Source organism: Melospiza georgiana, chromosome 13 (assembly GCF_028018845.1).
Source record: "Melospiza georgiana isolate bMelGeo1 chromosome 13, bMelGeo1.pri, whole genome shotgun sequence".
Lineage (NCBI taxonomy): Eukaryota > Metazoa > Chordata > Aves > Passeriformes > Passerellidae > Melospiza > Melospiza georgiana.
The window spans coordinates 3,063,177-3,089,576 of NC_080442.1; the positions used below are offsets into that span (position 1 = coordinate 3,063,177).

At 45.3% G+C, this 26,400-nt stretch overlaps 1 protein-coding gene across 10 annotated transcripts in view; it reads left to right on the forward strand.

The window, feature by feature from the left end:
* Positions 1 to 963: 963 nt before the first annotated feature.
* The window catches only part of NEO1 (neogenin 1), a 178,724-nt gene continuing 153,287 nt past the window's right edge, over positions 964 to 26,400 (forward strand). For all 10 annotated transcript variants that reach the window (XM_058033043.1, XM_058033051.1, XM_058033053.1 and 7 more), the window contains exon 1: positions 964 to 1,277. In XM_058033043.1, coding sequence (XP_057889026.1) covers positions 1,163 to 1,277 — 115 coding nt within the window. In that variant the 5' untranslated portion in view covers positions 964 to 1,162. The remainder of the gene's footprint in view (positions 1,278 to 26,400) is intronic.

The following is a 26,400-nucleotide window of genomic DNA, read 5'->3' on the forward strand; positions in this document are numbered from 1 at the left end:
TGTCCTGGTTACCTCCAGCCCCGGTCCCATATAATTTATGTCCTGAACGAGACGACTCAATTAGTCAATAATAAAATGAGCAAGGACACCGTGTGCATTGTAAAACTATAATTTAGTGGGAAACAAGCTGAGATGGAAAAAATATCAGGGTACACTCCATATGATTAATAAAGAAGGAATGTATATTTATAGTTTTTATTGTGTCCTTTCTAAGGAGCCTGGATGTGGCAGTAGGGCTGGAACGGGCTGGTAACGATGCGGCATTCCAGTGATTTGGATTTGAATGGCAAATGCTGTATAAAACTAATTACCCCCAGGAGGATGAAAATACATCGCATTTGCCTTTTCGGAGCATGTCTAGCCTTTTCTTCACGTTATTTATCTTTGAGAAGCATGTTTACTGGGAGAGGCGGCATCCCGAACAGAGCCCAGAGTCGCTCCAAAGAAAACAAGTTTCCGCAAGTTATTTTTCTGCATTTAGCTCCATTTCGGGTTTCTGGGCGGCTCTGGATCGCTGGTAACCAGCACCATGGCAGAGCAGGGCTCCCTCTTCCCACACCCTCCGGCTCGCCACATAGCGGGGATACCCGGATTGGTGCCGAACCGTCTGGTTTTCCATGTTTTTACGTGTGGAAAACGCGCAGGTCTCGCACTCATGCTGAGCTGGTCCAGGAGAGGGGAAAACATGGATTTATTGCCCTAAAACCCACGAACTTTACGCACCGAACGCCTGACGGGAGGGGAGGGGGGGGGAGAGGGGGGGGAGAGAAAGCGTCGCCCCTCAGGAGAGGGCGGCGGCCCCGCCCCCCCGCGGGCGCACGCGCAGGCGCGGTAGCGCGCGCGGGGGGGGGGGCGGGCGCGCGCACACCTGGCGCGGGGGTCGGGGGCGGGAGGGGAGGAGCGCGCGCATGCGCGAGGCGGGGGCGGGCGGGAGGCGGCGCGCGCCCCGCGGGGTCCGTCTGAGGGAGGGACGGAGCGAGCGAGCGGCGGAGCCCGGCCCGCGATGGAGTGAGGGAGGGAGCGCGGCCGCTCCGCCCGCCCGCCGCTCTCCCTCCGCCGCCTCCGCGCAACCCGCCCGGTAGGGAAGGAAGGCAGGAGGAGCCCCCCGGGGGAGGGGCTGGCGCTGGGTGCAGCCCGGCTGCCGGGCGCGGGGAGTGGAGCGATGGCGGCGCGGAGAGCCCGGCGGCTCCTCGGCTCCCTGTGCATCGCCCTTCTCTTCGCGCAGCCCGCACCGACCGGCGCCGCGGCGCGGAGCGGCTCCCGAAGCCTCCTGACGGGTAAGAGCGCGGCGAGACCCCGGCGGCGGCGGGCGCGGAGCTGTGAGGGGGCGCGGAGGGGTCCGGGGGGCGGCGGGGCCCGGGGCGGCCCCGGCAGGGCGAGCGGTGCCGAGGGGCTGAGCCCGCTCCGCTCCCCCCGTGCGGGCACCAGCAGGGGCCACTGCGAGCCTCGGGGAGCGGCGGCGGTGCCTCCCCGCGAACAAGGGACATCTGGAGCCCCTTCTGCGGCGGATTGAACGCTTCACCCACCTGTGCTCCCGGCTCGCTGGTACCGGGGAGGGGAGCCAGGCACACCTGAGGGGAATCAGCCTTGCACCTCGCCGGTGAGGGGAGAAGCGCACACCTGAGGGGAATCAGCCTTGCACCTCACCGGGGAGGGGAGAAGGGCACACCTGAGGGGAATCAGCCTTGCACCTCACCCGTGAGGGGAGAAGGGCACACCTGAGGGGGATCCGGCTTGCAGCTCACCAGTGAGGGGAGAAGCGCACACCTGAGGGGAATCATTCTTGCACCTCACCGGGGAGGGGAGAAGGGCACACCTGAGGGGGATCCGGCTTGCAGCTCACCCCTGAGGGGAGCCGGCACGGGCGGGCTCTGCCCCGGCTCGGGAGGGCTGCTGGAAGCGGCACGGACTCGGTACCGGCAACCTGTGGAGAGAGAGGAACTTGCCTGGGAACTGCCGCAGTAGCCCAGAAATGAGCGGTCTGGCAGCGTTTCAGCCGCGGTAGTTCTCACACCTTTTACCATTGTTGTCTTTAATGGTCCATGATTGAATCCTGGTTCTTTATAGGCTACGGAAAACGTAATCTCAGCCAGGTGAGGCAGGAGAAGGCTCTCTCAAAAGCCCTTGCATGAGACCATTAATACCACAGAAGCCTCCTTAGCTTTGCAGCGATGTTATCTGCTCGTTATGCCAAATGCTGGCTTTAAAAAGTAACTTCTTTATTTCCTTTTTGCCAGCAATAAGCTAGTAGGATGCTTGAAAGAAAATCTGGTCTTGAATGCTGAGTGCTGGGATTAAAAAAAAATACTCCTTGTAGGTTGATTGAATCCTGGTATTTTAAGAGAGAGCTCTGTGCAAATGGAATATGGAAAAAAACTGCTGGTCAAATGAGTGTTTTTTAGCAATTTGGGAAAGTAAGAATGGTTAAATTCTGACATTAAATAGTGTAATTGTTCTGTTTCAAATCACATCAGGCAGGATCTTCCACGGTGGTTCTCATCTTGGGCACCACTGGTGGAACCATGTGAGCTGACTCCTGTTGATGGGAATATTTTTATTTATCCTCTTACACGGTACAAACTTTACAGATTCCAGGTCTGAAGTAGATTTTTTTCTTTTGAAAAATATTACAGTTTGACTCAATCTGCAGAACATGTGTAACAGATAAGTTACTTTGTTATGTGTAAAACCTTGCCACGTAGTGATTATTTTCTGATATTCCTGCTCTCCTGCCAGCTCAGTGGACTCATGGTTGTGTTAGTAGCTCTTTGCTAGTTTAAAATAATCTTTTATGGTTTGAGGAAATCAAATGATTAGGTGAAGTTCTTTCTGTTGGAGCCAAATGTGTGAATTGAGTCTGCAGAGGGGGGATGATGTGGAATAAAACCTTCATTGGAGCAGGAATTTAGGAGTGTCAGTGTGGAAATCGTGGAAGTTCTGGTGAGCTCCTCCTCTTGTGTCCATGGATGTGTCCTGTGGGGTCCCTGGGGAGCACCAGGAGCTGGGCTTTCCCTCTCTGAGGGTGTTTGCACCAGTTACTCAGAGGAAAGGGAGAGAGGCTCTCTTAGCTCTTTGTCTCAATAAAGAGCATGTGTAGTGGATGGAGCTCATTTTAATTCCCACTATTTCCCATCTAATTGCCAGTAGTTTTTCTTAAATCCAGGATGTTCCACATACTTTTATATGGGCAGGTGCTCACAGGAGAGGGACTGGGGTGCAGCTGTTCCATGGCATGAGTTCTCCTGTTGGAGCTCAGATGTGAGGGGGTAGTGCTGCCCTCTGTTCCGTGCTCTGGGTGCAGCCTGGTCTCTCCAGGATGCTGGAGGAGCCTCCTCAGGCTGGTGCTGAGGGCTGGAGAGGCAGAGGAGCAGCAGCTTTGTGGGTCCAGGTGGAGCTTTGGCTGTGGGACCCACAGCTCTCCTTGCCAAGGCTGAAGTGCTGCTTGTATGTCCAGATCAGGGGGTTTTGATGCAAAAAAACCCCCAATGCTGGCATTTGGTGTGGGTCAAAGTGCCATAAATGAGCAGAAGTTGCAGATTTGGAAGCTTGTATTCTTTGTATGGAGTCATGAGTGTTGGAGGGACATTTGATCCTGTTTATAAATAGCTCATCGTGGCTCTCTGAAGAAGAAAAGAGTGCAGCTGAATTATTTTAGGGGAAAACTGTATAACTTCATTTATTTGTGTGTCTGCAAACAGCAGTGTGTTTTCCATTGTAGCTGGTTGCTCTGCAGATAAGGCAAGATGAGCTGCTGATTTTGGAATTGGGACAACATTGCACTTAGCTGAGGGAATAAAACAAGTCAGGAAGAAGCATCAAATTAAGCTAAATCCTGCCTCCTATAACTGTTTGTAACTGAGTTGAGATAAGCACAAAAACTTGGATCTTTACAGATTGCATTATTAGAAATAAAAATGAAGCTGGTGTCACCTAATTTTTAATAGGAAAGCTGTGATAGCCTGTATACACCATTAAGATTGCAAATGAGATTATTCAGAAGCAGGAAATTTGTTCTGTCTCTCCCTGGTGTTGCTGAAGTCCTTGGAGTTGGTATTTTGTTTTTAGAGGACAAACTGCTGCTTTGGGAAGTCCCAGTGGAGCAGAGTTTGCAGTGGGTGGGCCTGGAGCTGCAGGAGGAGCCCAGACCTGACGGGGTCTGTGAGCAGCAAGCTGGGAAGTGCATCCAGGTGCTGTGATGGGATGCTCCTCCTGGGGAGCAATGGGGGGGATGGAAAGCTGAGGATGGCAACACACATCAGCTGGGTCCCTAGAAACAGCAGGTTGTCATTTGTTTCTGTTGTGTGTGTGCTGCTTGATTATTTCTAATTATATCCCACGTTAAAAATAGAGCAGAAATATTCCGGTCTCGGTTACGTCCCGAGTCAGTTAAGCACCGCTCTCCCTGCTTGATGCTCCTGTTCCATATGGACAGGTTGCATGTGGCTTTTGTGCTGCATGTTTATTACCCAGCCAAAAGAATTACCTGACTGGCTTATGAAGCTTTCCTAATAAACTAACACTTCAGTTCCAGAGTTGTCAGGTGTGTGCACACCTGTGCCTAGTGTTCATCACAGTGAAAAGCAGCAAACAAAAAGTGTCATAAAAAAAACCAACTTGGCTTAGTTACCTTGTGTTACCTTATCAGTGTGAGTAAGGAAGTTACCTATGGTAGATATTTCCTTATACAAATAAGAGTATTTGGTTGTTCCTGATGATAAAATGCCCTTGTGATTTACACGAGGTTAACCTTCAGCCAGAGATGGTCACAGAAGGCTGGAGACTCTGTAGGCACCTAGCTGGAGTTTGTTGTATGGCCAAGAGAAGGAGAGTGATAATAAATGAGAGAGAAAATGAAGTGAGAGTTTAGGAGAACTACACAAGGAGCAGTGCAATATTCTGCTTAAGGTTTGCTTTCACGCTATTAAAACATTTAACTTGGGCAAAATCAGAGTGAGTGTCACGGGGCCTTTGAAAGTGAATTTTATTCTCATCACCAGTGTCATGGAGATAATTTGGTGTGTAAAATGTGTGCCAGTGTTTGTAGCCAGCTCTAAGCATGCAGTGGTTTTCTGGGTGCAGGATGTTTAAATGCACTTTGCATTGCCTATGAGGAGCTGTAACTGGTTGGTGCTGGTTTCCCATGAGGAATCCCTGCTGGTGTTGGGATGTCTCTTGGTGGAAGGGAAACTCCACTTTGGCTTAGCCAGTTTGTAGGAGTCTCAGTGGGCTCAGATTGCAGCTTCCATGGTGGATGCAGAGGGGTTTTCACCTTCCTCCAAGGGATGTGGATTGGGTGTTCAGCCCCTGAGAGCCCCAGAGGCTCAGTGCAGCCTTTGGGAATGGCCATGGAGGCACAGGCCCGTGTTTGCCTCTCTGTGTGCCAGCTGAGAGGGGAGAGCTCTCAAACACTGGGATTGTCCTGCCAGAGTCAGACACACCTCTGATCTCCACTATTGAAACATAATGCCCCAGGCTATTGATTTTTTAAAAAGGCAGAATAGTTCTTAATAGAGCAAATGCCTCAGAGCAGTGGAAACAGTCATATTTTACTGATTGGGTGCTATTGATTTCATCCTCCAGTGAAATTGCCAAGATGAAAGTGGTAATCCTGATTAATTCCATATAAATAGATAAGCCTGATTTGTATGTGTACAGTTGCAGGGTTGTGTAGGAAAACTGAAAGCCTGCTTTATGTGATCTATTAGGTGCTTTAATTTCCAGGGTTTTTACCATTTAGTATTCATGCAAAGGAGCATCTTAATTTTACAAAAGAAGCAGACTATCAATTTATGATAAATCCTTTTTGCATCAGTTAAAATATATTTTTTTTCCTCATTAAAGCTGCCCTTACCAAAGGCAATGAAGGAATTGGAATATTCTGCTGCTAAACTTTCTTGGGATTTTGGGTAATTCCCTGGAGTATGTAACAACCACAAGCTGTTTGATTTGTGCAAAAAGAGAAGAGGTTTAATTTTAATGAAAAGTAATAAATTACTCTAGAGGAATTTTTTCTTTTTACATCAACACTAAACTTATCACTTCACTTGTTGCTGCTGAATGTTTTGGGATTGGGTGTATGAGTAGGAAAGAAATGAGTTAAATCCATTAAGGTGCTGTTCACACAGGACTGCCCATCTGGGAACTCACTGGGCTCCAAATACATAAACTTGGGTATTTTTTAATGGCATCACTGATTCTCACTGCCAATCTCTGAACTTTCCTGGTTCAGCTTTGGGTTTGCTGTTGTGATGTGACCAAGACTGAGCATGGCATTTTTGGGAAGGAATGTAGTGGTCATTCAGTCATTTAACAATGTTTTATTTTCCTATTCCTCTGACATTCTAGCTTTCATAGTTTTCCAGTGAGAAATTTCATTTTAAGTTGATTTAAAAACAGTGAATTGTACAATGGAGAGAGCTTTTTGCCCCTCCAAGTGTGTTGTTCTGCATATGTTAGCTGTGAATTTTCTTCACTCTGGAGCTGTTTGTGCAGCTGCCTTGGTGCTGGTTACTACTGCAGAAATTCAGATGTGTCTGCTTACCCTGAATTTCTTCATTTGTACATTTTAATCTATTGATCTTCTTTTCCTTAGTGCATTGCAGAGGTTTTAGCTTGTGTGATGGACTGTTGTTGGTGGTGTGGATTTTGATGACTCAGTTCTTTTGGGTCTCATCAAAGCATGGCAGTTGGGTGATAATTTTTGGTATCCTCTAGTCATACAATTTTGTTTGGAGATCTTTTAAAAGTGGAAAGGCTGTTTTTTGATTAAATTACCCACTAATTCATCCCTCTGCTCAAAGAAATTGTGCACTACTGTCTGTTGTAGTTAGATCAGATTTTAATTGTTATGTATATGGCTGTGGAGCTTACTGTGTCTTTATTATGTTTGGTTTTGTTATTATTTTAAACCCCCATGTTTTTGTACTTCTGCCTGCTGATCCCTTAAAATTTCCCTTTGTCTCTCCTAGCAGGCACCTCTGTGCTTGATATCCTTGGGTGTTTCAGTGCTTCATCAGTTGGACTTTGCCATCTGTTTGTTTTTTTAACTTTCTTTTTGGCTTAGAAATTGGTGTCACTTACAAGAGGGTTGAATTCTAGCTCACATATCTGGAGTCCAAATATATTTTACCTTTGTTTTTTGCCTGCTGCCTGTCTTGGATGTCTTGGAGCTGTCAGGGTTGGTGACACTGGGTCAGAGCGCGTGTCAGCAGGCAGCACAGTTGTCAGCTGTTATTATTGCCATACTTTGATGAATTTATCTGGTTTGATGTGTTTTTAACTGGTGACATGTGTCCAGTGCTGCTGCTGACCTCGGGGTGAGCAGCACAGGGCAGGCTGTGCTCAGGGCTGCACCAGTGCAGCCTTGCCTGTTAACATATTTAACTCAGACTTGATGTGGTTCTGAGGAGACTTTGTGCTTATCTCCAGCTTCCATTAATTTCATGTTCTGCATGGAGTTCCCAGCCATTTAGTGAGTGCTTTTCTGGGCAAGTTTTGCTGTATTTGATGTGTACTTTATGATGGTATTTTGAGCCATGGTAAATCTCAGTTTGTCTTCATGTTTATGTGACACTATGAATAAATCCAATATCTTTATTATCTTTCTATATTTCAGATTGTGTATTTATAACACAGCATTGCTCCCTACGTTTTCTGGGAAGTAAAAGCTCCAGCTCTGATTGTGTTGGTTCCATTTCTTCCTTTCATCTTCCTTTTGGCAGAGGCACCTTTGTGTTGCTGCCATCACTAACAGACTTGAGCACTTGGAGGCAGCTTCCAGGTTTTTTTCGTTCCCTAGTTCTCAGTGTAATTGTCCCACAGCTTGCTTCCACTTGGACTGAGATGGAGTCAAGCCCTGGATAAGCTTCATCTTTCTTGGCTTTCCTCTGTAGTTAATGAGCCCAAACATCTCCTCTTAACACGGCCCTGTGGTTTGTGCATTGAAACCTTAGAATGTAACTGTAGTGAGGAAGGGAGAGCCACAAATAGAGGTGTTTGGATATTCCTTCTAAAAGTAGAACAGCCTGCCAAAAGTCATTTCAGTCATTAGACCTGTCATGACTTTTAAAATTGAGAAGTGGAGTCTAGCTTGTCTTCAGAATTTTAAGAGAGGTCACATTGCTTTAAAAAAACAAACAGAAGAATCACAGAATCATTTAGGTTGGAAAAGCCCTCCAAGATGGAGTCCAGTCATTTCCTCAGCAATGCCCACTAAACCATGTCCCCACGTGCCACACCCACATGTCCTTTAAAGAACTGAATAATTACTTGGAATTATGGCTGTTGTAGTGTTGTGCATAGTAGAGAGGAAAGCTGGGTGTTAACAAGAAGGTGAAATATTTCCAAAAGTGATTTATAAAGCCAAATGTTCCAGTTTGAAAACAGGCAAGGAAGGAAGTATAAAAAACTGGAAATAAAGGAAAACTGCATGCAGAACCATTTTTTGCTGTGGTGAGACACCTCAGCAGTTTGTTGTACGCTCCAGTGCTGTGGGGATTGGAATTTTTAGTGGTGGGCTGTGAGTGCTCACCTTGCAGAAAATCCAGGTATTTTGTTATTGATTTGTGAGTCCTCCATCAGGAATGTGCTGGGCCAGATAGGAAACACGGGCAAGATGAAGTTGTAGCCAAGTGTTAACCCCATTTTAGTGTTTAGTGTCAGTGTTCCAGGCTGGCAGTGCCACTGCAGGGAGGGCTTCTGTGCCCTTCCTTGGCTTTCCTGGGTGTTGGTGGAGGATGTGGAGAATTGAATCAGATCCCTGCTCTTCTGCTGCATCAGTACCCGTGCTGGCAGGAGGGAGAGGGTGACATGGGCACGGGGAAGGGTGACACGGGCACAGGGAAGGGTGACATGGGCACAGGGAACACTGCCACTGCTTTCTGCTGGGCTGGGGATTGGCATAGGATTGGAGTATGAACAGCACTGTGAGCAAAATAGCATTGTGTCTCTCATGTCACCATTTTCATCTTTAATATTATGTATTACAGCATATAGATTCCAGATCTGTAGACCGAAACTTTCTCAGAAACTGTGCATTATTTATTAGCAAATTCATTGAGAAAGAAATGTTTCATGAAAGTTCATTTTCAGATTGGTAACGAATTCTCAGTTCAGCTTTAATTACTGCTTTGGTTTGTAACTTCTTTTCCCACGCTGAAATTTCATTTGTTTGTCTGGTTGTGAAGTGGGAATAAAGCTACATGTTTCATCTTAAAATACTTAGCCTTGAGGGGAAAAAAAATGCAAAACTGCCCAACAGGTTGTGGTTTCAGAGAAGGATGGAGGCCTGACAGCTCTGAATGTACTCACTTGCAGAAGTCCAGAGGGAACCTCGAGTCATGATGCTTGTCTTGTGTAATGTGTCATTTTTAACAGCTGTGCTGTGGCTTTTTGGGGCCTGGACTTTCACAGTCATCCCGTATCAATAATGAAGTCCTGGAAGGGCAGCACTTCATGGAAACCTGGTTGGAATCATAAGAAAAATTCAAGTGTTGTAGGGTGTGCCAGTATGGTTGTGAGGGAAATGGGAGCACTCTTGGCAGCCAAACCAGCCCTCAAGAGAGGAGAATGGCAGCCAGCTGAATGGCTCAGGATGGCATGGTTATTTTTTTCAGGGTAAAATGAAGTTGAAGTGAAGTGCTGGGGGGGCTGGTGGGGAGCTGAGGAGGTGAAAAACTGCTCCCTGCCTGCACTGGGCTCTGTTGTGCTGTGTTCTTGGTGGTTCTGCAGAGCAGATAAAGGGTTTTGATTTGTCTTGGTTATCCCTTTTTACTGAAGGAGATGTTGGTGATGCAGAGATAGAAATCCTGGGGCTGGTTGATATACCAGCCTCTGCCAGCCCCTGTGCCTTGTCTGTGCTGAAGGGACAGACAGTCCCAGGGTTCCAGCTGAAATCACAGCATCTGTTCTTAATCATTTGCAACAGCAAATTTAATACATTTTATGGGACACTATTTTCATTAGCATTAAGAGCACTTAGAGACTGCACCACAGATTTTGGGTGGGACAGCCCTCCTTCATCATTTTCCCGAGTTGCTTCCTTTTCTGGAATCTGACAAGGCTTGTCTTCTGTTTGAAGTGTAAAATAGTTTATTTATCCAAATCTTCACATGTTCTTGTTTGCTCATACCTACTTCATGTCTTCAGAGCCTTCATTTTAGCTTCTATAGTTCTTCTGTTGCTATGGATTCTTTTTACTTATCTCCTTATTTGAAGTTATGGTAGGTTTTGAAAAATACCTGGCTAGTATGAGATAAGAGATGGTTGAGATACCTGCAGTGATTTGGTAACCAGCTTGTCTTGTGGTTTTATGTAACTTTTTGGAGATGTGGATGAAAGAAAACCCTCACAAACCATAAGTGCAGAAAATGGAGTGTCCTGTTGGCACAGCTGGAACACCTTGGCAGTTCCACTGAGTGTGGGTTTGTGTTCTCCCCATTTCAATGTGTTGTCTGTGAGTGCAGATAGATAGGATTTCTTGTAGGTGATGTAAATATTGTAGATCTGCTCTAAACTGAGGGCCAGAATCTGCAAGGCAACACCACAGCATGTGAATAGAGGTTTTTGTATTTCACCTCTGAGACTTCTGGAGGGGAAAATTGACTTCTGAATGTGGGAAGAGGAGATCCAGGCATCAGATGCACCCAGAGCAGGATCCAGTGCATTCCACATTCTAGGTAGTGCTGGTTAAAGGCTTTCCCTGCTTCAGCTCACTTGGAATCTTGTGTGCTCATGGTAACAGCATGAACAGCCCCAAATCTGAAGTGTTGGTTTCTAAAATAATGTTTTCCAGTTGCTTTCTTTGCTGTTGTTGCCAGCTTTTCATTTCACTGAGGAAATCAGTCCTAATGGAAAAAGGCAGCATTCACAGGAGCTGGAAATGTGTGCTAGATCTGATCTCTGGGTGCAATCTGCTTTGTGCTGTTTGTTGTTCTCTCTGCAACTTCCTGTGGAGGCACCACTGCTCAGGGCTCTAGCACAGCCTGAGCCTGGGCTTTGGGGTTTCATCTTCACTTCCAAATTTGTCCTGGGCAGACTTTATGGCTTTAGCAATTTTCAAGCATGTCCTTTACTCATTTACTAATATAAGGACCTGTAAGAAGTAGATTTTTGCCTTTACTTTTGTTTTATGTGATCTTAAGCATTTTCTCCAAGTTTTCCCCATTCAAGACCTCATTGTTTCTTCAGAGGGATTTGAAAGGTTATCAAGTGCTTGTTTCTGTTATTACAGATGAATATATGGAGCATATTGATTGCTTAAATGTAATTTAGCTCCTGTCATGTGAGCAACTTTATCATTCTGAGCTTGGTTGTTGTGTGTGAGCACAATGAGTGGAGGTGATGGTGTTCATTTAAAAAATAAAATAATATCTGGTCTTTGTGGGTTGTGCCTCGGTGGGGGTGCTGAGAGCCTGGTGGAACCATTGCCAAGTGCAGGGCTGGGTTCACTGCCCCTGGCTGTGATTCCCTTGGGAGGCAGAGCTGGATTTCCAGAATGAGTGAACTGAAAGTCAGATCACCACACATTCAGTGACCTGCCGTGTTACTGGCAGCTGATTTCTTGTAACTTGTGCAGTCTTTCAGTGTAGTGAGGGGATGGTAGGTTGAGTTGCTGCTTTATATCAGTAACCCAAAGACTGAAAATTTATTTGGGTGACTCTTGTCCTACAGCAAAACCTAGAAGTGGTTTTAAGTTACAAAGTTTTAAGACCTTTCAGATACCTTGTAGCCAGGGAACTGCCCTGTATGTTACTGCTGGTTTTCTTCAAGCTTTCTCAGAAGTGGTGTCAGAAACAGAGCTTAGTATTTTCTTTCAGGGCTGTCCAGAGGTGCTGTGTGGGTAAGGAGCCATTACCATCCTCTGCAAAGGAGCAGGAATATTTCTGTTTTCAGGAAGCTGCTACAGCTTTTTAGGCAGAGCTTTGGAATTCTAAGCTAACAAGAGCCCTGTTTGCTTTATTGCCTGGCAAATTCCTCTTCAGGCAGTTTTCCTGGAGATTGATAGGCAGGTGTTAGATGCTGACCAAACTGGGTATCACTGTGAAAGCAGAGCCACATTTAATTCATTCTTCAGCCTTTAATGATAATAACAGTTACATTCGTGCAGACTTACAGCAGTTGGAATCACAAACATCCATGCTCCTGCTGTAATTGCTTCTATACCCTTCCAAGGCTGTAACACAGCCTTCATGGTGGCTGTGCAGATGTAATTTCGTTTTGAGGTGCCATTTCCTAAATGCTTTTAGAATAAAAAAAATGTGATACTTGTTTCCAAGCCTTGTGATGTGCATGTGCAGGGAAAGATGGATTGAGGAATGGAGCTGGAATGGTCTCTGCAGGTGGGTTACTGCTCACTGTGAATGAGGTGGGGTAATTAAAGAGTGAACTTGAACAGACCAGGAGGCAAACCCCAACTTTTCCACCCCGAAACCCTTCAGTTTATGTAACTGTGACTGCCCTGAGCTTTTGTATACAAACGGCACACACATGACTCAAAACCTGATTAAGATAGTATAAATATTTGACAAAAATAGCTCATAAATGCTATCTTTGAGCAGGCTTTTGATGCAGGAAAGGAGCAGCTGGACAAATTTGCATTTACAAATCATTTACCTTAGGAGAAAGCTCAAGTTCAGTGCCTTATCACAAAGGCATTGCACGTTAATTATTTATCATGTGCTTTGATGCCGGGTTCTTGCTTTAATAAACCGTTCTGGGGGAGGTGCCTGCTGCTCCTTTTAGCTCAGCTCCTCCCTCCCTCCCCTCCGGGTAAACCCTGCAGTGCCTTTCCTCAGAGTTTGCCTTCCAAGTTGCTGCTAAGTTGGATTTCACAACTTTTTGTTAAAATTAGAAACGTTTCTGTGATATGTATTTAATTGCTTTGCCTCTGTCATCCCTGTGTCTAACTTTGTACTCTCTATAAAGATAGAACTGGACCTGATTTCATTCCTCTCTTTTACATATGTTTTTGCACTTTCAACATTTTCTTTACAGAAAACGATCAATAGAAATGTTTATCATGGAAGTCTGATTAGAACTGTCCATGCCATCTGTACGTGGCTTAAAAGAAGAAATTTGGTGGTCTCAGCACAGAAAATGTAAACTGCTCTGGTCATAGGACAGTCACTTCAAGCTTGTAAATTCTTGAGAAACTGCACTGATAACTCGGAGATCGTTTTGAGCATGACTGCAACACTGTGAGATATTCCTGAAGTCGCTTCATGATTTTTGGTGTACAAAAATAAAGATTTTTCTTAGAAAAATTTGGAATGTGTACTTCTGGAATGTGGACATCTTGTGCCATCCACAAGCTAAACTTAAATAGCAATTAGAAAACTGTAATTCTTGTAGTTAAAAATCTGTGTTGGAGTTTTAATCAGAAATTCTCTGTATAGATCTGTTTTCTGGTGGCTTTTGTTTTCAATTCTGGAAAAATCCTGTATTTCCCTTTGCTCACAGTGTCTTTGGGAGGTGTGTGAGATGGATAATGTACACACAGCCATGGGTTTGTTTAGGTTGGAAAAGTCCTTTGGATTGCTGAGTCCAGCTCTTCCCCCAGCACTGCCAAGGCCACATGGAGCCATGTCCCCAAGTGCCACATCCACACAGCCTCTAAATCCCTCAGAGATGGGGACTGCAGCACTGCCTGTGCAGGGTCAGACAGCCCCTCAGGGACTGTCCCTGGCACCCAACCTCCAGAGAGCCCCTCAGTGACTGTCCCTGGCACCCAACCTCCAGAGAGCCCCTCAGGGACTGTCCCCAATGTCCAACCTCCAGACAGCCCCTCAGGGACTGTCCCTGACACCCAACCTCCAGACAGCCCCTCAGGGACTGTCCCCAATGTCCAACCTCCCAGAGAGCCCCTCAGGGACTGTCCCCAATGTCCAACCTCCAGAGAGCCCCTCAGGGACTGTCCCCAATGTCCAACCTCCCAGAGAGCCCCTCAGTGACTGTCCCCAATGTCCAACCTCCCAGACAGCCCCTCAGGGACTGTCCCCAATGTCCAACCTCCAGAGAGCCCCTCAGGGACTGTCCCTGGCACCCAACCTCCCAGACAGCCCCTCAGGGACTGTCCCCAATGTCCAACCTCCCAGACAGCCCCTCAGGGACTGTCCCCAATGTCCAACCTCCCAGACAGCCCTCAGTGACTGTCCCCAGTGTCCAACCTCCAGAGAGCCCCTCAGGGACTGTCCCTGACACCCAACCTCCCACACAGCCCCTCAGGGACTGTCCCCAATGTCCAACCTCCAGACAGCCCCTCAGGGACTGTCCCCAATGTCCATCCTCAGCCTCCCCTGGGGTCTCTGGGGTCCCTCTGTGCCCTCCTGTCAGGGGCTTGTAGGGGACAATGAGGTGTCCCCGAGCCTCCTTTGCTCAGGTTTTGTGCCTGCCTGTTCATCCCCGAGGCTCCCTGAGGTGTTGGAGCTGTCATGGGGAGGGGACAGCTCTCTCCCCCCACCCCAGAATTGTTAAGGATCACGTGTATGCTCTTTCTGGCTGTCAGCAATTAGCTTTTCAAGTAAACATTGAAAGGATTTTTAAAGATGTGAAAAGGAGTATAATTAAGGAGAATGTTACTACCTTAATGTGGCCTGGAAGCCACACTGGGATTGAATAATTTTATTTAAATATATTTGCTTGGCAAAGGAGGTGAATGCTGTAGTGAGGGCCTCCTTCTTCAGGACCGATTTCTTTGTTAGCCTGGTGCTTGGAGCCTTTCTCAAGTGTTTCTCGTTGTAGAAAAAATGGTTTTCCTTTCTTAATTTTTTTTAAAAGCACTTTAACCCTTGAGCGCTCTGTATGAAGTTGAATAGGAGAAGAATAGATAGCTGGCTGTGCCTGTGTCGGGGATGGAAATAGGAAAAGATGTTTTGTTTTCTAATTTCGCTTGTTCTCGTGGTTTTTTCCCCTTAGTGGAAGTGCCAGAGCAGGAGTCTGCCCTCCTTAATGAACACTTCCAAACGCTGGCTGCATCCCACAAGAATGTGAAAGTACCAGCGAATTTTTAGAGGTCTTAATTTGTCAGCGGCCGAAGCCGCCCCGTTAGCGCTGCAGTTGAGGCTCATTCCCGCTCCTGTGACCCCCCAAAGCCCTCGGTGCCTTTCGTGCGCCGGGGGTGTTCGGAGCCGCTCTGTTCCCCAGGGCTGCTCTAATCCCCTCGGGGATATTTTCATTGCCTGACAGAGCACAGGAATGTCTGAGGCCGCCGCAGGGGGCTGGGGAGAGCTCTGGGCCGTGCGGGAGCGCCTGCCCTGCCCTGCCCTGGAAGCGGCCGCAGCCCGGAGCCGGCGCCTTGTCCTGGCCGGGAGGAGGAGGAGGAGGAAGAACCCACGCCCGCATCGCGCTCCTGCGGCGCGGGTCGGTCTGAGGATGGATTTCTGCAGCTTGCTTTCTGTAACGCTGGGCACAAAGGACCACGACTGCAGCCTTCACCTGCAGCCACTTTTGCCTTGCCCTGCCACGCCAGCCCTGGGTTCTGGGAGTACCAAACCCACAAGTTCAGTCTTTCTAGAATTTACCAGACTGAGAACTCCAACTGCTGCTTCCAGCGTGGCTGTCAGAGACAAAGCTTTTCCCAATCCATTGTGGCAGCTTTTCTACGTGGTTATTGTTCTAAATGCACGCTCCCGCTGGAATCGTTTGCAAGGGAAAAGCTGTTTTAGTGATCTATACAGAGAAATAAATCCTGATTCTTACACATTGGGGGAGAAAATGTATACTGTGAGGGCTAAGTGGGTTTTGTTACCCCAAAGTCAAGTGCAGGAAAGCCTTGAAGATGTAAATATGTTCAAATTCTCTGTTAGTCAACACAATTGATTTCACACACGACTTGCATCAAAAAAGTAAATTTTTATATTTCTGAGGCTAAACACTTACAATATTATTCTGAAACACTGTGTTGTGCACAAGTTACAAGGAAATGTAGCTGCTTGCACTTGATGTTGTTTATCCAACCCTTACTCAATGTTGTAGCTCTTTGATGTAGCCTTTGCTTGAAGAGTGTTCTGAATTTTGCTGTTAGATGTTAATGATGCCAATATTAAGTCAATTCTTTCTGAGTACCTAATCAATATACAGAATTATTTTTTTATGTGCCAGAAATTGATTTTAACACTACTTTTTTCTCTCTTGCTTTCCTGGGTTCTCAGGACATTATTATGAGAAACAGGTACAAAAATGTCTTTTACACAGGTATTAGTTTTGTGGCATGGTACAGATCTGACAAAGGAATTAAACTTATTAAGTGTATAGTCATTGCAAGGATTTTTCATGTGGGCTAGGCAATCTAGTTTTGAATATATTAAAGCAGGAGGTTTGTGGGAATATGGCACAGGGAACTGCCTGGTGTCTTGAAAGCTCCACAGAAAACTCTGTAATTATGTTCACTAACTTAGAAGAAAACAACCTGTGAATTTGACGCCACAGCTTCTGTCAGACACAGATGTCACAAAAATATCCCAAGTCGTTGTTTTGGTACATTTGCTGGACTTTGTTACCCATCCAGAAATCTCCAAGGCATCCAAACTTTGGGATCCTTCTTTAAATGGCATCAGGTAGTGGTAGGGTACCATGCATCCACATTTGTGCTGCTAAATTTAGAATAAACCCTACCATTAGCTCAGAGACTCAGATCAAACCAGTTTAAAACCCAGACTTGTCTGGTGCTCTGGGGTACCCAGATGAGCTCACCTGGTGGGGTGCAGCCTGGCTCCAGTGCTGTTCTTGGGGTTGCTGTGCTGTTTGTTTTGCACAAAACTGGAAATTAAAATAAGATGTCAGTCTTTTCATAGCCCTTCTCATATGGAAGGAAATCGACTTGGCTTGTTACTGTGACAAGTGGATTTTATTGTAATGTGTTGGTGCACTGTTGTTTTGTGCACATCACACCATTCTTATGCATATAGTCTGGTCACATCATAGTTTATTCATCACTAAAATTGTTCTGGAAAGTGCAGAGCTCCCAGCAATTGTCACTTCCCTGAGTCTTTCTGAATGGCTTGAAATCACTCTGAACTCTTGAACTATCTTTTCTTGTTCCTCTGAATATTAACCTTATCACTTGAGAAACGAGCACAGTTTGGGTGCAGAGAATACACAATACTCCATCCTTTCAGTCCCCCAATTTTACTTTGCATGGAAATCAAAATAGAAAATTCCAAAAGCCAAGTGTTCCCACGTGACTGCAGGGTGTAAGGTGACCTTCTTGGCTCTGCTCCCAGTCCAGGAATGTAAAGTTTCTTTGAGTTAGACTTTGAAACAGGTATTACTTTACAATTTAATTGGCTGCATACATCTCAAAAAGGATATAAACCAGTGGGTTTTTCCACTCTGGAGACATAAAGGCTTGTTTCACAGGAGAGGAGGCATAAACAAGCTGGTACAAGGAGCCCTGTATGAACTGAGCTATACTGTATACTTCAGGGGGAAAAAAATAGTTGGAATTTTTTTTTTTTTTACCTTGTGGGTTTTGGCAGTGTAAAACAAAACAGTCAGTGTTCTCTTATAAAGCTGAAGAATTCTTTTATATCTTGAAAACATATTTAAAGACCCCCTCCCCAGCTCTTTGTGGATCACTGCAGATGTTGTTGAGCCTTAATTTTGCTGGAGGTTCTTGCTCAGTGTGGTCACTGCCGTGCTTGGTGTGTGCTGGTGACAATTGCAGAGCTGGGGCAGCAACCAGCTGCTTTGGAACCAAAGGCCACTGCCAATTAGAGACAAGAAAAAAGAGAAATTCAGAACATTTTGAGCCGTAAAACCTTTGTTTTGGAGGTTTTTTCCCTTTTCTATTTTTTTAATAACTGAAAGTGATCTAATTAGTGTCTGTAGCTGGATCTGAAAGGCTTTTGCTGACCTATATTCAGACCCCTTTCATCAGCTCCTGTGTGGGGAAGATCTCAGTAGCAGTTATTTAGCAGTGAGGAGCCAGACATTGCAGGGAGGGTGGATAAGCCTCTTAGTTCTTTGAATCTTGTTTTGCTAGTTGTTTGTTCATTCCTGACTTCAATATTTGTGGCTTATCTGCAATTTTAATCTGACTTTACTGTTTTGACCCTTCTTTCTTTGTAATCTGTGGCTTTTAATGTCTAAAAGGTCCTAAATATTTGATCAAAATAAGACCTAATTCCCCTTCTGAAGGAATAAATCACTTGAAAAGTGGCAGAAAGAGAAACCATATGCAGGGAAAATGTAGTTTGAGGGGAAAGCTAGAGCGTGCAAGCAGACCCAATCAATTACTGAGGCTTGGCACTAATGTTCCCTCTGCTCCCCAACTTGGGGACTTTGCATTAATCTGTTTAACACTGAGAGCTCTGGGCACACAGCTTGGGCCTGGCTGGTTCTGTCCATCTCATTTTTTGTCCTGAGTGCTGCATTTGTGCTCCAGGTGCACTCAGTGTTCCTGTCCAGCTGCACTGGGTGTGCTCTGGGTTGTTTGGAGCAGAGCACAGGGATCCATCTCAGTTCCTCTGTGCTTCAGAATTCCAAGGAGGATGTGGAGGTAATGTGTGTCCTTCCTAATGCTGATTTAGCAGAGTCTTCCTGCTCTCCACCTTTCACCAAAGAGAATTTGTTAAAGCTGATGATGAAACCACCACATGTGAGTTATTCAGACATGGGACTAGAGAATAATCTTTTTCCTCTGAACTTGACATCACTTGACATCTTCAGAGCTCCTTAACAAAGATGATGAGCAGCCTTCATCCTGGGGCTGAATTAATCAAACTGGTGAATGCCCAAAGGAGATGCAGGTTTGGGTAACATCCATGGCAAAATAGCTCCTAGTTATTTTAAAGAAAGACTTTTAGTCATGAGGTTTTTCACTTGTGCATTTGGTTGCCAAGAAAAAGTTGGAAAAAAATTCATAGAAATTATCACTGTTCTCCCATTTTACAAAATGTCATTTTCAAGTAATTCCTGACCTATTAGCTCCTGGAAATTTTGTTTAATCTTATCTGAATATTTACTGGCCAAGTAGTTAAAATATTATTTAAACACAGGCTATCATTTATAGCTGATTTTTTTTTTTAATAAAAGCTAAATATTTAAAGTTGAGCTTGCTTTAAAGTCAACATTTATATTAATGCATAACTAAATATTCTGGCAGCACAAGCCTGACATTTAAAAGAAATTCATATGAGTAGGAAGGGAGAAATCAGTGGATAAGCACTGGCAGTTGAGTTTAAGTAGTAGCTGGATTCTGACAGACATCAGTTCAGTGGATCCTTCATTCAACCCTAAAATATTCATCAGGAGCAGGAAAATTGGGGTGACTGTGTCTTGTGCTGAGTCTGGAGTGAAGAGGAGCGTGTGGGAAGTGGAGATCACAGCAGCTCACCATCAAAGCTCTGCTCTGCCAACCAGAGAGGCTTTTGTTCCACACATCTCACATCTGCACAACATGGCAGAACTCAGGGGCAGGAGCCTTTCATGTGTGCTGTTTAAAAAGGCTCAAACAACACCCAAACAACTTCTCCCTGTGTTTACAGCATTCCAGTTAATTCCCCAGAAATGCAGCTTGACACTGGTATTAAGTAATTTTATGTCATAAATATTTCTTTTGAATGTAATAACATGTGAAAAGTTGTACAGATGGGTTTTAAGCAGTCTGATGTATATAAAATATCTTTCTTGCTCCAAAGATTAAGGTTTGGTGCTGTGATTATGGGTTATCATCATGAAAATGATCAGCCTGGCCTCGAGGGGAGGAGCTTTGTAATAATAGAGTGATGATTTTTAGAACAACCAGAGGATGGGATGACCCAGTAAAACTGTTTTCTTGTTTTTTCAGAGTAACAGGATTAACAGATCGATCCAAATGGATCAATTCTTTAGTCTGACTAAGCATTGAAAGGCCACCACCTGTGAAATCCTCACTTTGAAGTCCTGGTGATCTAATTGTTTTACTTTCAGGTGTAGCACTTCTGTGGAAAAGAAGTCTGATGGAATTTTTACTCAGTAACTGCTACGTGGCACAATAAGATCAGTTGCAGGTAAAATTGTCATGTAAAAACAAAACAGAAAGGGTGTGTTACATGTGCAGACACATGGCTGTTTTGGACATGAAGAAGAGAGAAAAAGAGGAGTTGGGAGCATGAAGCATCAGGATAAATGTGTTGAGAAGGAAATCCTTGTCCCCAGAATGACTGGTGATTTACTCTGTGTTCCCCTTCCCCTTTCAGACTCGTTCCCCAGCCTGGTTTTCCATTTGTGGTCGGGTGCCCTGCTGCTTTCAGACAAATCACAAAAAGCCCAAGATGTTGGGCATTACCTGACCAGTTCATTGCTTTTCTCCTCTTTGGATGAGAGGTTTGGCCCAAAGAAAAACCCATTGTTAGGGAGCCAGGAATGGGTCTGTGTGTGCTGTAGGAATGTGCTTTTAATATTCTTGGACAACTTGCCTCTCAACAAGAATTGTTGCTGTTGGAGCTGCAAAGACTGAATCAGCTTCCTGAGGGGAAGCAATTGTAAAATATCCAGGAAGTTGTTGGGAAATGCAAACTTGTGCTCCTGCCTGCTTGCTCTGGAGTGCTCAGCTCTCAGTAGCAGCAGCCACAGGAAAATGGAGCTGTTTTCAGTGGTAGAAAACTCTCTTGTAGCCTGGCTGTCAGATGTGGCATCAGGCACTGTTCAGCTCAGGCCCTTGCACAGGTTTGTCACCACGTGAGAGGAACAGCTCCTGGCAGATCTTTGCAAGGAGGACTCTGCACTGCTGGGAGAAAGGAATCTCATTGTCATTGTTTTCCTTGTTGGTCCAGTTTTGGTTTTGAACAGCAGCTTGTCAACTTCACTGTGCTCCTGTCTGGGAAAACAGACAAACCCGAGAAAACAGCCAAGGGAACAGTGGGAGAGGCAAGTGTGAGCAGGGGCAGAAGTGAACGTTCTGTGTGTGACATCTGCTTTGAGAGTCCCCCTGGTTTCCTTAACTGAGCTTCTCCTCAGCTGCAGACAGCCTTACACTGGGGGCCTGTACTGTGCTTTCTCCACTGACACTTTGATCAGTGCCAGAGTGACACAAAGTGATTTTTGTTGGCTTTTCCCCTCTCCCTGCCCTGCTTGGGCTGCAGCCAGGTGGGAGTCCCTGTGAACTTTTCCTCACTACATCACATGGATTTAAAAGAGAGGAGATTCCTGTCATGTGATTAAGCATTCCTTTTTTTAAACTGATATCTGTTAGGATAAAGAATATCTTAAGTGATGAAATGTGTTCTTTGGCTGCTGTAATGTGCAGGAGTTCTTTTTTTGTGTTATTAAAGTAAAGCAGATCTGGCAGAATGTAAGTACATGGTCCCAGGATTGGGTAGCAACTGCTGCAAAAGTGTATGGTCAGTCTGTCCTCCTGCCTTGTATTATGTAGACAAGGAATAACATTTTTGTATTTGAGTGTGAACATTTTCAAATCTGAGCAAGTTTGAATTCAGATTTTTCCTAAGTCTTGATAACACAAAATAGTCTCTTGAATTTGAGAAAGTTTGTGAAGAGAACTGAAAGCCTTGAGAATTCTCAGAGTTGAAAGAAAAACGTTAACATGAACTCTAAGATGTTTTGTGGCAATGCTTTCACCATTTGACAGTGAAAATTAACTTGTCTGGGGTGGTTTCAGAGTTGCTGTCCCTCAGGAAATGAGGTGCTCGAGCCCATGTCAGCAGTGCCCACCTTGTGCCCTTGTCCTGGGAACTCTGGGCACACTTTGAGTGCAGCTTTGTGTTCCTGTTCTTTGGCCTCTGTAAGGAAGGAGTGAAGGAATTCATAATTCTACAAGCCATGGAATGAATCCTTTTTGAACATTCCTAATTAACATTGAAATATTCTCTGGATATTTTCATGGTCTAAAAAGTGACTTTGTGGCCGTTTTCATCTTGAGAGCATCAAATCCTTTCTTGATTTGATTCAGTTTTTATTCATTTATGGGAATTCTTTGAAATGATCTTTGTCAAATATGCTCAAGATTTGCAAGTCGACTCGGAGTGTCTGCAAGTGGGGACTGTGTGTGCTCAAATATAACATAAATGTACATAATTAATGTACTTATGTACAAAATGAGCCTTTTTTACTTAAAAGCAGCAGCAATATTGATACAAATGTGGCTGTTTGGTGGACAGAAGGATTTTGGACTTGCTGTTTCCATCTCTGACATGCAGACCATTTTCACTGCTTAGCTAAATTACACTTTGAGCATGGATTTTTGGGGTTCTTTTTTTAGCCTTGGCCTCTCAGTGGGTTTGGACATTTTTAACAGCTTGTAGAATGAGTTAGCAAATCTCAGTGTTGTTCTGTGAGTCTCTCAGTAGCTGTCCTTGCCTGCTGGAACTGGACTAATTGGGGTCTGATTAAACTGATTTACTTCTGAAGAGAACAGAACTCTAAGTACATCACTAATGAACTCTAAAAGGTCATTTAATTTGTTTCTTTTCCTTCCTTCTCTGCATTTTCCTGTATAGACTGGGAACTGCAGGACTTAGAGTATTTTTGGGCAGCAGCAAATTCAGTGATAGCCAAACTTTGAAAGCTTTCAGGCATGGTGCAGGGTTGATCTTGTCCTCCCTGCCCCTCTCACAGGTTAGAAAGTGATTTGATAAAAGAAAAGAACTTTGACAGTATTTTATTCTAGAATTAATAATGTAAGAAGTGGTGCTAGAGTTTGATCCAATATTTATATATTTCTGCTATCTAAGAGTTAGAACAGTCTCATGAGAACAGGCTAAAATCCACATTTGTAGTAATCTCTTAAAGCTGAAAGATTTGTGGAGTCCTCAAGAAAAGTTTTGTAAAGAATTCAGCAGTGAGAATTGTTCATGTTCCTGTTCTGTTTGGTTCTTTGTTCCCACTGGAAATACTTTTTTCTGCTGGTTCAGAATTTTGCCATTGTTGCTGCAATATAATCCTTGTATTATTGGGGTGTTACAGACCTGGTGGAACTTTTGGCTGAGAACTCTTGTGCTCACCCAAACCCACCAGGCCTGGATCTTTAAATCCTATCACCCATGGATGTCTCTTGCTGAGCCTTCCCCTTGAGGGCACTCAGTGCTTTCAGTGTTGTATTGCTGGGGGTTGGCACCACTGCTGCCTGACAGTGAGCAAGTTCTGATGTATTCAATGTATGGCTTCATCTTTGCAGGGAGCTGATTTTGGCTTCTGTGGGAATCCTCACCCAGTCCCCAGACTGGTGCCCCTGGGAGATAAGGACTCAGGACTGGAACATACCAAGTGTTTCCCACTCAGTTTTCTGGGACTTTGCTCATAACATTATTTCAAAACATTCTCACCTCCATTCTGTGCAGGGCTGGAGCTGCTTGTGTTAACAAATGCAGGTCTGAAACTGTGGAAGGATAAAATGTAAGAACACAAAGGTAGTGCAGAAGGTAATCTCACCCCTGAGGAGCTGCAGCTGTGCTCATCACCAAAGATTAGGAACAGGCCTGCCCTTAACAGGCCTCAGCTGTGTCCAAGAAGAAGAAGAGCTACAAAAGAGTGGGGTAGCTGGGTGAGGGTAGAGTTGGAGTTTGTTGGCTGTGCTGCAAGGAGCTGTCCATGAGAAATCACCAAGATACGGAACTTTTGCAATAAGATGACAACATGAAACCTGCTGGAGGAGGAGGAGGAGGAGGCTGCTGGGGCAGCAGGAGTCAGCTCTGCTGTTGGGACTTGAGCTCTCCTAGGCCTCCCTGAGAGCCCCAGGCACACAGAGAGTGTTCTTTCCATGCTTCAATCAAAGTTTCCTTTGGATTACCCAGGAGCTGGGGAGCTGCTCTCTGTTGGAATTACACTTGTGATGCACTGAGCCTTGTAGAATCCACTCTGACACATGTATTTGTGTATTTGGGATGGAAAAGCAAATCCCATGTACAAAAAACCCCTGAGGAGGCTGAGAGAGCCTGGTGGGTGCTGGCCAGGGGTCACTCAGGCCCTGGGGAAGCTGCTGAGTCCCAGCAGAGGTCCCTGGGATGTGGCCATGAAAGTGCTCCATTTCCTGGGCTGTCAGGGCTGGCTCTGCTGTCCTTGGGTGACTGGAGCCTGGCTGTGTTACAGTGCTGGTCCAGCTGAGGAAACGGGCAGCAAACTCTGTCAGGACTATTTTTGGTAATTCTGAAGTAGAGGATGCCTGAGCATAAATAGACTTCCCCATGCCCTAATGAAAGCACTGGGCTTTAATTTGACTTAGTGTGTTTTCTGGTTATGCTAAATTACTTTTATGTGGCCCTTGTGGTTATATATTGAATTTTTTTATTTTTTGTTTGCAACAAACTGGCTCCTCTGGCTTAAAGCCTGCATGGCCCAATGCTGGAGCAGAATTTTTCTGGTAAAGCCTCAGTAGGTGTAAGCACAAGAAGGAAGACTTTGATTTGTTCCACTGTAAGTCCTGTGAATGTTGACTAAATGTAGTTTGAGGCAGGGGTAAGGCTTTTCAATGAAAAGGCAAATTTCAGCCTAAAAGGAAATTTTAAATACAGGCTCTAGTTGTGTTTAAACAAAGTCTCCAATGGTATGTGGGTAGGACTCCCTGCTGTGCAGGATTTATTCTAAATTACCACTGGGCTGAAGTTTGCCATGTGTTGGGTTCCCAACAGTGCCACTGCTGGGACTGCTGATCATGAAAGTTTTCCATCAGGATGAGGTAAGTTTTAGTTGATTTCCAAAATTTTTACCCAAAATACCTTCAAATTCCCACCTGTCTCTGTGGGAGAGTTTAGCCTGCTGTTTCCTCCAAGCTTTGTGCCCCTTTGGAAGCCCCTCTTCATGGTTGTAGTGGTTTGTGTTTGAACGTGTTGGGGACTCTCCTTAGGACCTTGTCCTTTTTTGTCTCCTTGTCAGAATGGTGCAAGAGATGTCCTCAAAGAGCAGCACTTCAGGGACAGTGTCAGGTGGGCAGGGAAAGGTGGATTTGTAAAACCTCAGGCAACTGCTGGAGCTCCTCTGAGCTGCACCAAAGGCAGATGGATTCAGTTACTTCAAACTTGTTTATTTATGGCATCATTCACTGCAGAAATGTCCTGAAGTGATGCACATTTTAAACAGTGTGTTCTGGCAGTCTCCATGAAATAGTGGCTTGCCTTAGGATCACATATGAGCTGTGCCTCTCCTGGTGTACCATTCCTAACCACGAAGAGCAGGAATTATTATTGACCATCTTGAACTGTGTCTGAGCTCACTTCACCTGATGTTAGCTGAGAATTGCTCCAGTCCTTACCCTTGCCAGGTGTGTGGTGCACAGAGAGGGCCCAGCTCACACCTTGCTCTGGGAGCTGCTGTGAGGGGGAAGCAAACCTTGGGGTGGAGCTGGATTGTGGCTGAGTGAAGGGTGGAAAACACATCTGGAAGGACAGCCAGAGCTGTGGGCTCTGTCACTGCCCAGCTCCAGGAGAACAATAGAAATGTGTTTATTTCAGTGGGATTAAGTTGGTGCTTTGCTGCCTGGCTCAAAGCACCAGATCTTTGTCTTTATCTAAATTTGTCTCACTCTCCACAAGAAGTCTGCTATTATCTAGGAAAATAAAAACATCTGACCACCTGCTTTGAAGAGTGGAAAAAGGACATTTATGTGCTGCTTTATAGCAGTTGCACAGTTCATGGCTGCACTGCAGCACCTCACATTCCTGCAAACATCTTCCCCAAGATCAATAGGGGGACAATGATGCCAGGCAGTTGGATTTGGTCATGCAAAGAACTTCCTGTCAGAATGGGGTGCCAGATGTGAGAACTCACCAAAAGTACTGCAGGTTCAGTGCTTTTCTTGTGTCTCAGTGAAATTTGTGTTGTTCCAGCTCCACTGATAAGCGCTGACCTCAGAAGAAATCGGGTCACGTCCTTCAGCAGCCGCGGCCTCGTTAAGATGCACTCAGAACAAAACAGCTGAAATCCAGGATTATCCAGGAGAGGGGCTTCATTTAAGAAAAATGGCCTCACAAAGGAATTAATTTAGGCTCCAGCTGATTGCATGTTTGCATTTTATTTCATTATTTGATACTTAGAGTTGTTAAAACAATTTTTTAATGATCTGCCAATTTGCAAATTAATTGTTTCACCTTGAAGCCTTTTGCAGCTGTAATAACTTCAGTAGCTGTGCAGTGACAGCAGTGTAACAGTACAGGGAGGGGATGGGGTGAGCATCCAGATGCTGTCCCCAGCCATCCCCAAGGAGTGGCAGTTCCATCTGATGGACATTCTGTCACTGGGCCCTGCCTCGGTGTGGGGATGGATAATCCCGGCTTGGAGGGGCTGTCACTGCTTCATCCCTCCTTTCTGAGGATGACTACAGTCACAATGCCTGAGCCTGTGGAATTGTAGGGCTGCTGCCTTTGTTCCTTGCTTCCCATTAGGATTCTGAAATCCCCCAGGCTTGAAAACTTGTGATTAAGACCTTAGATAAGTTAGAGGCCAGTTAAAAAAGGTATTTGCTACTATTTC